The sequence below is a fragment of the Mytilus trossulus genome, chromosome 1 (genome assembly GCF_036588685.1).
Source record: "Mytilus trossulus isolate FHL-02 chromosome 1, PNRI_Mtr1.1.1.hap1, whole genome shotgun sequence".
Taxonomy (NCBI): domain Eukaryota; kingdom Metazoa; phylum Mollusca; class Bivalvia; order Mytilida; family Mytilidae; genus Mytilus; species Mytilus trossulus.
Window position 1 is genome coordinate 21,660,250 of NC_086373.1, and position 10,662 is coordinate 21,670,911.

General features: G+C 32.2%; 1 protein-coding gene across 1 annotated transcript; it reads left to right on the top strand.

Moving 5' to 3' along the window:
• Nucleotides 1-1,689: 1,689 nt before the first annotated feature.
• Nucleotides 1,690-10,657, top strand: LOC134718741 (uncharacterized). Its single transcript, XM_063581430.1, has 5 exons — nucleotides 1,690-1,970; nucleotides 5,900-6,013; nucleotides 6,733-6,792; nucleotides 9,100-9,306; nucleotides 10,035-10,657. The coding sequence occupies exons 1-5, from the start codon at nucleotides 1,919-1,921 to the stop codon at nucleotides 10,265-10,267; spliced, it is 666 nt and encodes a 221-aa protein (XP_063437500.1). The 5' UTR covers nucleotides 1,690-1,918; the 3' UTR covers nucleotides 10,268-10,657.
• The last annotated feature ends 5 nt before the right edge of the window (nucleotides 10,658-10,662 follow it).

Genomic DNA, 10,662 nt, shown 5'->3' on the forward strand with positions numbered 1-10,662 from the left:
AATGCCTCCAAAAACACATAATTACTAGCAGTAAACTTGAATATCCTATTTTAATTATAAAATTATATTGGCTTGGATTCTCACTGCATTTATACTTGTGTGTTATATTTTGCATTTACCCAAAAAGGAAAGCAGGAAGAATTAGATAGTGCGCCTTTCCAATTTAACGTCATTTTTCTGATACACTAAATGAGAGCAATATCTGACGTTGCGTCTCTGTATTTTTGTTAGACGTATTTCTATTTGTATTCATCTGCTAAGCTAAACCTTCTTCGACTGATTTGTATAGTTCGTTCTAATGTTGTACTGTTACACCACTGTTCCAGGGGTAATGGTTGGGATCCCACTTATATGTTTAATTTGCGAAGTAGGTGTATGTCCCAAGCAGGAGCCTGTAATTCAGAGGTTGTCGTTTGTTGCTGTCATAATTGTTTTTCGTTCATTTTATTTTTCATAAATTAGGCCGTTAGTTTTCTCGTTTGAATTGTTTTACACTTGTCATATCGGGGTCTTTCATAGCTGAATATGTGGTATGGGCTTGTCTCATTGTGAAAAGCTGTATGTTGACCTATTATAGTTGTTCATTTCTGTGTCATTTGGTCTCTTGTAAAGAGGTGTCTCATTGGTAATCACACCCCATCTTCTTTTTTTACAAACAAGCAAAACAAAAAATCAAAAACAAAAGAAAACAGTGATTACGATATCTTAATTTGAGGCAAACTGCAAAAAGATTTCCACTTTCGGATAAATAGCAATTATTTAGCAAATAATTATTTCTCCATGAAAAATCGTTCGATAAGTGCTTCTGTCATCTTATGCTTTGATTGCAGAACTTTGACAGATAAGCGTCATCGTGCAATTTGATGGTTTCTTGACAATGAATTATTGCATTTGCTAAACGTTTGTCAACAAAATGGAAACGTTTAGCAGATGCAATAATAACTTGTATTTGAAATGGGAATATATTTATCAGTTTGATGTTTTTATATTATTATTTCATGTTGAAAACTCCTTCCAGCACAATGGACTGTGGGTTATTAATAGTTATATTTATAATTGAAATAACGACTGATGACAATGTTTATAATTGAAATCCCAACTGTCATATGTCGATTTCTACTATTTTCTTTTTGATCTCCGTGTTACTTGTCACGTGCTGCATTATCTTTTATCAAAGTAGGAAATAGATTGCTTCTTGGACTTCTTGAACAATAACACGATTCACAGCAAGTTTATTTAATTTTACTGCAGAGTAATGGATTTCCATTAAAAAGTACAATTGCTCATTAACAATCCGACATGGAGATCAGTACAAATGGATTTACATCTGTTTTACAATTTGAGAACTCGTTCAAATATAATGCAGATTCGAAAACTGTATAATAATTGGTTGATTTATACAGAATGAATTTTATAATTTAATGATTGAAGCAATGACAATACATGAAATAAATGCAAGTTTCTAGGGATTAATTGGTTTTGGTTATTAATATACAATCAAAACGAGCATATTGATATAAATTTCAAAATATGTCAGCAAAATCTAAATGCAACGGAGGAAGTTTTGTGGAACAAACATATATCTTGCATGGATTACACAAAATTTGAAATAAACTGGTTGAAATGTATAATATATGTATCCTGTGACATTTTATGTATCCCTAGGCACCTTTTCTACATAGCACATGACGTGTGTTTGCTAAAAGGAAGATTTACGTTGTACATCTTCATTTTCTACCTGTTTGTTTTCACTGCTTGTTCAGAGACCACGTGTGTAATTAATGAATCTTGACAAAGCTTCCTAGGAATCGCTATAAAGGAAACGAAATATAATCATTAATTTACTACTGTGTGATATTATATGACATCTGCTGCAGGTAAAAATGGCACTGGCCGTTGATCTGACGATACAATAATAATGGCTAGTGAGGATTTAATACCGAAAACATCTAAGGATGACACAAAATCGAGTAAGTATTTTATATATATAATTCCCTTTAAACTTTATATTCATAAAAAGCCTGCGTTTGATTAATATGCATTGGTGTAATTAGTCAATTATATTGCCTTTAATAGTAATATCTCACAATGATGGTTTTAATTGTCATATAGACAGATCTCCTGCATTTAATTACTCTGCCAACCCTTACAACTTTGTCAATCTCTATGCTGTCCTCGAGAAATAACAATTTAGTGATTACCATTAAAAATTTGAATGGAATGATGTTTCTCTGAGATAGGAGCAACTAGTAATATTATTAAATAATTACTGTTTTAATCCGAGTGAAATGGTCCATATGAGATAACAGCGAATGTTGATATTATTTAAAAATTAATTATCGTTTTAATTCCAGTGAAATGCTGTGTCCTTGGGATATCAGTAATGTTGATATTATAAATGAAGTGATTACCTTTAAAATATGCGATGTAATTGGCATGAAATGGATTAGGTCTCATACGAAGAAGATATGGTAAAAAATTCGAGCGATACTCTCTATTTTTAAAGATAGAATTATTCAATATCAGTTTCCATAAAGTGTCCTTTAAAAATGGGGAGTCGGTTTAAACGTTTTAAAACTATTGAGAGTACCTGTAACCAGATTAATGCAGCATATATTGTAAAGTTTATATGTCCACCACTGGTGGCAGCATCTGCTAACCGGTCTGTCCCATATGTCCAGTAGCCAGTTCGTTGGTACTAATCATGACGCAGTTTAATTATTACATATAGATTGACATTGTTACTTACATAATTTATAACGGTAGTTGTACTAAATCAAATAGTGGACTCCCGTGGGCCATTCAATGTTTCAATTTAAATTAATATTTTTTTTAATCTTTAATCTCGATTGAATTTTGTTAGGATTAGTCTAGAAACACGTTTGTAGCCCGTCCTACTATGGGTGTAAATGATACATCGGATTGTTCAAGTAGATATTTTATTTCATGCTTAGACAATTTCAAAATTCAAAAAAATAATTTTAATCAAACATATTCACACTTCAAAAATGTAGTTGCCGTCAGTACAAGTTATGTATCCGAAACATAAAACAGAATCAATCACTAAAGTGAAATTAACACTCAACAGCAGCATATATTACCGATCCCCATTGTCTTCTAAATAGCAGCAGTACCACTCCTGATCCAACAATAATGGACACGATGTTAGAGAAACCCTGGGGTCGTCAGCAGTAACATAAACCCAATGGTCGTAATGCCGTACGACTACCAAGATAGTCATACACAGGATCCATGAACGGTTGACAACCGTGCTAAGGAATAGGGACAAATACCGGAAGTTTATAAAGCCTTGTGGAATTTTTATGGTTTAGCAACCATTTACCAATATGTTCATGACATCAAATTTCAATGGCTGCTTATCATACTAGAAGCTGTTAAAGACAATTGAAGAAATGATATACATGTATTTAAATCTAAGAGCATTCATAGTTTAATGCTCAACTTCTTTGAAATAAACTGTTTTTTTCCTTCTGAGCAATATTTCCTTGTTGGCAAAGAAAAGTGGTTTGATTGACTGCTTAATTTTAATGGCAACTATTTCGGGAACATTCAGGACGATAACAATTTAAGATTTATCCGAAATATAGGTTCTGACTGGTGTCATGGTGATAATTTTTCTTCGGTTGCTAAACGAGTGTATGGTGGAAAAGGAAAAAACAACTTGTCCTTCGGATCCCTCTAATAGATGTTGTATGGGTTCTTCACGTGAAATCAGCGTGCTACTCGATCTACGCAAAGCATCAGATTTCACGTCCACATTGCGACTGGACGTGATATACGTATATCTATAAATTCCGATTTGGCATGGATTTTACTGACGTTATTTTCGAATTTCGAGATGAGGGAATTTTAGAATGTCATTCAAATAAAAAAAAAGTTAACCCTTGACAACAGCAACGTATGCTTATGCTTTTTTAATCGTAGATTAATGCTTATATGAATATATGTTTATTTGCTCATGAGTTTCGAATGATTCGCTCGTTATCTTAATTTGTATTTCGTGAATTCTTACCAGGAAATTCTAATTATCTGCATTACTTATTAGTCGCATTATGTATGTGTAAGATTTGATTAATGCTACGCTTCTTAATATAATACAGCATTATCAAATATGGACTAAATCAGATGCTTCTTAATATTATACAGCATTAACAAACACTGACTAAATCAGATGTCGATAGTAACATCTGCTACAATGTTGTCAGGCGACATACTGATAGTTTATATTAACACGGTTTACACAGAATATGTCGAGAGTAAGACAAGGGAAAATTAAGAAGGCCTTAATGTAAAATGGACTTAATTTAAAAATGGGTAGAGCAAAGGATGACTGTACCAATAAGGCTGTCAATAAGGAAAGTGCCTTTAAAGGTAAAGAAATATATATTATGAAAAATGGTACACTATTGGTATCTTTTGTAGTTTGTGTTACATAGAGCACAGTACATACACCAACCGTTTTCTCTATATTCACCTGAGTATTCGTAGGAACCAGTCGATTTCAATAACATTTTGAACAGAGGAGTTTCATTGGTTGTTACACTGTATAATGAAAGCGCTGTTCCTTTACTTCTTCTATGTTTTTTTTTGCTGTGCATTTACTAATTTTGTGTCATGGATAGATACGCAAAATCCTTTGTCTTTCTATTGCAATATTATTACTTCTTTCTATGACAATTTTATAACATCTATAATTATTAATAACTCACTTTGAAAATTGTTATGGTCATAAATTGTGACCTCGACTATGTATTATTGTATTTATGTTTAATGGTCTAATACTATAACACTATGTAAATTATTGATTATCATTATTTATAAATAAATATATGTGTAGCTTTGCCACTTTCTTAATAGGTCTTTTTTCCTCCTTTGTTTCTTTTCGTTTTTATTTATTTTTCATTTCATGTGACCCATTGAAGATCAACTATAAAAGACAAAGCATTCTTCTTATATGCAGTTATGTGTATATAAGAAAACTGGAATAGTGGCTCCTCTCTCAGAACTTAACAAACGTTGAGGGCCGTACGGTGACCTATAGTTGTTAATGTTTGTGTCATTTTGATCTCTTGTGGACAGTTGTCTCATTGACAATCATACCACATCTCCTTTTTTTTTTATATTAAATACAAAGATTTGTTCGTTTTAAAGACAACAGTGTCGTTAACTTTGCTATCAATTATACTAATAAAAGAACTTTATAAAAATAGTTAAATTGTTGTTTAAGTTAAGCATTGTGAATAAATAAATATGTATCTAAAAAATTCTATGAGTTTGGTATTTTTTGACAAACTCACAAAATGACAATAACACAATCAAATTTTTCAACAGCATATTTGAGGATACTCTTATTAATAAATTTGGCCTTCTTTTTTATTCCAACTTGTCAAGTGTCCTTACAGAAAAAGAATATTGCTTGAAGAAAATGGCTAATATGTACGTAAAGGCATGAAAATCACACTTCATATTTTCTCAGGCAGTACAAAAATAGTCTGAATTTTGTCATCATAATTGTGTAATTTATTAACCCCAGGAATAGATTACTTATTTTAAAAGATGTATATGGTTAATATAAAGTCGTAGAATTTATGATTTTTGCAAATTCTGGGATTAAATAATGACTAGTCACTCTTTCTCCTTTTATCGTGCAGATTATTAGTGGAACTCTTGGTCAGTGAAAGAAGACACGCAATCTGTCTTATTATGGCACACAAAGAACTTGATAAATATAAATTCTACAATAGCAAATCGAACACTATATTACAATCACTATTTTTATTTTCCGACATTGATTTCATCCCCATTGTTCATATGGCAAATTTCGCAAAAATACTAAACAACAATACAATTATTTCTCTCAATCATTGCTCTTTTTCAGCAAAATCGAGAAAATGTTGTGTCTGGATATGCCAAATCACATCGGAAGCATTCCTTGAGGAAGAAGATTTACTTCATTATATTGGACGAATTGAATCAACTGTTAGCAAATCAGGTAAGATTTTGTACTGTTGGACCTTATTGCAGAGTAAGAAGTTATTGTTAGATGTGCATTGAAAAAAAAGTCCAGGATAAATGACTTTTCAACGATGTCACCACTATAAATACTGGTTCTTCACATTTAAACGTGAACTTATTCAAAAGGCAATGATCATCCTCATATATCCTAAATTAATCTTCATGGAGAAGCGTCAAAGAACACGTTTTATACGATTAACTTTTATTGTTTCCTAAGACTCGCCTAACGCGTGATCTGTTTTAAACACGGGAGATAACTCCTTTACCAAATTATATTGTGTAATACAGGACCACTTTCTGCATTCAATATCCCGTGCTTTTTTTTAGCAAATGACGTGAACAAAATCAATCCATTCATTTGTGTGTGTCGCATCTGACAGGATAACAAATCTCCAACCTGTCTTGTTTCATACTCACTTTCTTATTCCAAGAATTAGCTTCTGATGCAGATGTTACCACACGCCATGTTAGGACATTTCCCATTTCTCTTGACAGAATCATCAATTTCAATTATTTTAAATGCAAGTAATAAATCAATTGGAAAAGTAAATCACAAAAGATTTCAAATGAACTGGTCATATAAAGTAAATGTATAGGTTTATTCTTATTTTGTAGCTATTGGTGCAGTATCATTAATTTTTATTTTTATTTTGTAGCAATTGGTGCAGTATTATTAATTTAATTTTTATTTTGTAGCTATTGGTGCAGTCTTATTAATTCTCAGTTATGCTCTATCGATTATGTCTCTTGCCATTGGTAAGTTTATCTAATGTTTTCAGAGTAAAACTGGAAATTTGAAATTTCTTATTCAAAAGTGAAGCTGAATATATGAATACCGCACAAAATAAAGACAATAGATATTTTACGTAAATTATTGCTGATATACCAAAGCCTGAGACCGAATTTATATACGAAGTTCCGATGACCATCAATAGTTTGTCAAATTGAAAAAAAAGGTGCGAGTGTCATTTTATTATAATGAATGAATAACGCATCTAATGATATATGGGTAGCTTAATTTAAATATATACTTGCTAACATGCAGGGATGTACTCGATTATCAAATGAATAATCATAAAGGATGAAGAATGATTATCGTCAAGTGCAATAAATGGTATTATAGCCTAAGCTTCAGTTTTGATTTTGTCGGATTTGTTTACTTCATGAGTGACTTTAACTTAACGTTTTTCACCATAAGAATATAGAAATCTTCATACCGATTCAAAGAAAATTGAACTTAATCTATTGCTGCTATTAATCCTCTGCTTAAGTAGAGGAAAATAATACACAAAAAAACCCAAAAAAAACCCGATGATCCCTCTTTAATTAACACCCAGGAAATCTCGAACCTGATCAGGAGCTATTTTAAATCATGCTGTAGTTCATGTTAAGTTAGGTTGACGTTTTTCTTTTTTTCATTTTATTTTATTTTTTTCATTTTTTAGCTCACCTGACCTGAAAGGTCAAGTGAGCTTTTCTCATCACTTGGCGTCCGTCGTCCGTAAACTTTTACAAAAATCTTCTCCTCTGAAACTACTGGGCCAAATTTAACCAAACTTGGCCACAATTATCTTTGGGGTATCTAGTTTTAAAAATGTGTCCGGTGACCTGGCCATCCAACCAAGATGGCCGCCATGGCTAAAAATAGAACACAGGGGTAAAATGTATACTTTGGCTTATATCTTTGAAACAAAAACATTTAGAGCAAATCTGACATGGGGGTAAAATTGTTGATCAGGTTGAATCGGACAACCTGTTGTTAGGTTGCTGCCCCTGAATTGGATATTTTAAGGAAATTTTGCAGTTTTTGTTTATTATCTTGAATACTATTATAGATAGAGATAAACTGTTAACAGCAATAGTGTTCAGCAAAGTAAAACCTACAAATAAGTAAGCATGACCAAAATTGTCAGTCAACCCCTTAAGGAGTTATTGCCCTTTATAGTCAATTTTTAACAAATTTTCGTCAGTTTTTGTAACTTGTACAAAAATCTTCTTCTCTGAAACTACATGGCCAAATTAAACCAAACTTGGCCATAATTATCATTGTGGTATATAGTTTAAAAAATGTGTCCGATGACACCGTCAACCAAACAAAATGGCCGACATGGCTAAAATTAGAACATAGTGGTAAAATGCAGTTTTTGATTTATATCTTTAAAACTAAGACATTTAAATTTAAATATCTATTTAAAAAAAGTGTCTAATGACCCCACCTACCAACCAAGATGACCGACATCAGTAAATACAGTAACAGGTGAGCGAAACAGGCTCTTGAGAGCCTCTAGTTTCATTTTTGCTTTCTCTTCATTATGCTGTAGGTGGTTTTTGTTGAATTGTAATGTGTTTACTAGTACTTTATTGTGAGCTTTTGTTCGGTATTTTTCTGATGGCTTTTTATAGTTCATTTTTATTTGATTTCGATTGAAGAATGAAAGGAGAGGACTCGTAGAAATGTTACGAAAATTAACCGAATCAAAACACAGATTTATGAAGGACATATAGTAACAAAGGGTTGTCACATCATATAAACTTATATCGTTAATGTATATCAAAAATAAGTTGTAGAAGGTTTTGGTGCATGATTTTTTTCTATCAGTTATTATTGGCTACAAGTACTCTCAGATCTATATATATATATATTACCTAAGGTGTCTTTTTGTTGTGTGAATGTACAAATAGCCTGCCACCTCTGCTCTGTGTTTTTGTTAGAAGTTTTTCTGCTCTGTATTTTTCTGATGAGTTTAGCCTTTTTCAACTGATATTTATAGTTTGCTCTTGTGTTGTATTGTTACACTACTGTCCCAGGTTGGGGAGGGTTATCGGCTTCGAACTACTTTAGCCCCATCACATTCGGTATATGATTGCCCTAAGTCAGGTTCCTTCAATTCAGTGGTTTGTTACTGTATATCATATTTGTTTTCGTTCATTATTTTGTACATTTTGATAAGGCTGCTAGTGTTCTCGTTTAATTGTTTTACATTTGTTATTTATTTCGGGGCTCTTCATAGCTCACTATTCGGTATGAGTTTTAACACTTATAAGCACAAATTATCTTTTCAGGTTTTATACGCATAGGTACTTGTCAATGCCAACCAGTTTTGCCGATATTTCTTATCGTACATGGCTCTGCGATGTGTATTCGTAGTTTATTTGAAACTGGAAAATTATGTACACAAACAAAGCGGGACGATTCTTCTACTGAATGTTCTCCACTGCAAACATTAAGCAAGATATCGGGTGTCCTTGTTGCTTTCTGGACCATAACAGGTACGTAAAGCATTATAAACCACAGTAAAACATTCATCATATCAAACATGTCAAATTATAACATTATAGTTTAAGATACATTTTACACGTGACACTAACGGTTATAAGGTGCTGAACTAACTATGCTGGAAAGGTAGCCAGAAACCAAAATACAGAGCACAAAAAACAGTCAACAACGCAAATGTTATTTGCATCATTTAAGTGTCTCGTTGCATACTTATACGATGAAAATCAACACATATTTCTAAACATTTTTTTTAGATATATATATATTATCATTTCCATAACAGCTTGGACAACCGCAATACTTATGGTGGTAATAATACTGAATCCTTTACCGTTAACTTGTTTGTCATCGACTAATGATTACAATGATTTTTTGCTCACCCAGTCTGTAAGAGGCCTTCCAGTGTGGAATTAAATAAAATAAAAGATTAAAGTACATACAGATGCAAGAGAAGAAAAAAATAATGTTTATTAAGTAGTCAACCATTAAATCATCATACAATGTTTAGTCCTCTGATAGTTATCCGTATTGTTTGATTAAGCCGGTTTTAACCTTTGGCGACCCCACAGTTTAAGTGTCTATAACACGTATGATAAGATAACTTGGCGTTACAGACACTTGATCACATGAGCGTACCAAGAAATGGTCATGTCCACGCTGTTGTGATCCTAAATACAATATAATGTGTTGTAGAAAATTTATATATGCATTTTTATTGTAGGATCAGTATGGGTGTTTAGCATCGTAAGAGAGGTGAATGTGATTGAAACGAACAATATGAACTACTGTGATCCAATGCTTTACTGGTACTCCTTAGTACTGGTTTCCGTTATTTTAACAGGACTGATTCTGAAAGCAATATTTTTATTGGTCATCAGTTTAGTATATTGTAGATACGAAGATAGGTCATGGTACTCCGAACTAATGGCTGACAATTTGGGTGCGTTTGTGTAACTTCATTCTTGAAATATAGTATCATGTGTATATATATTTATATTTATTAATTTATTTGTCATGAATACTGATAAGTATACTAAAACAATCAAGGTTTACTAAAATGAATAAATCCAGTCGTACCAATCAAAAGCCATAAGCATATGTTTGCTCGTCAGTGATTTTGGATTTCCTTCCTTAATTCTTTCGATGACAATATCATTTCTACAGATGTCAAGTAAATAATCTAATTCTCGATCAAAAGACGATAATTGTTGACTTCATCTAAAGAGGGAATGTTTTATTACATTACAACTTATATGGTACACACATTGTCATGAATTGTTGGCAGTAACATTTCAGTCAGTAAAATGTCAAGTGATGTGTGGCATTTAGCGTGATGAATAAAATCTGTT

Bases quoted from the DNA above. Each gene is read 5' to 3' on its own strand.
- LOC134718741 (XM_063581430.1), top strand. From the start codon at position 1,919: ATGGCTAGTGAGGATTTAATACCGAAAACATCTAAGGATGACACAAAA. The intron at 1,971-5,899 runs GTAAGTATTTTA...GCTCTTTTTCAG, and splicing joins TAAGGATGACACAAAATCGA to CAAAATCGAGAAAATGTTGT. The intron at 6,014-6,732 runs GTAAGATTTTGT...TTTATTTTGTAG, and splicing joins ATCAACTGTTAGCAAATCAG to CTATTGGTGCAGTCTTATTA.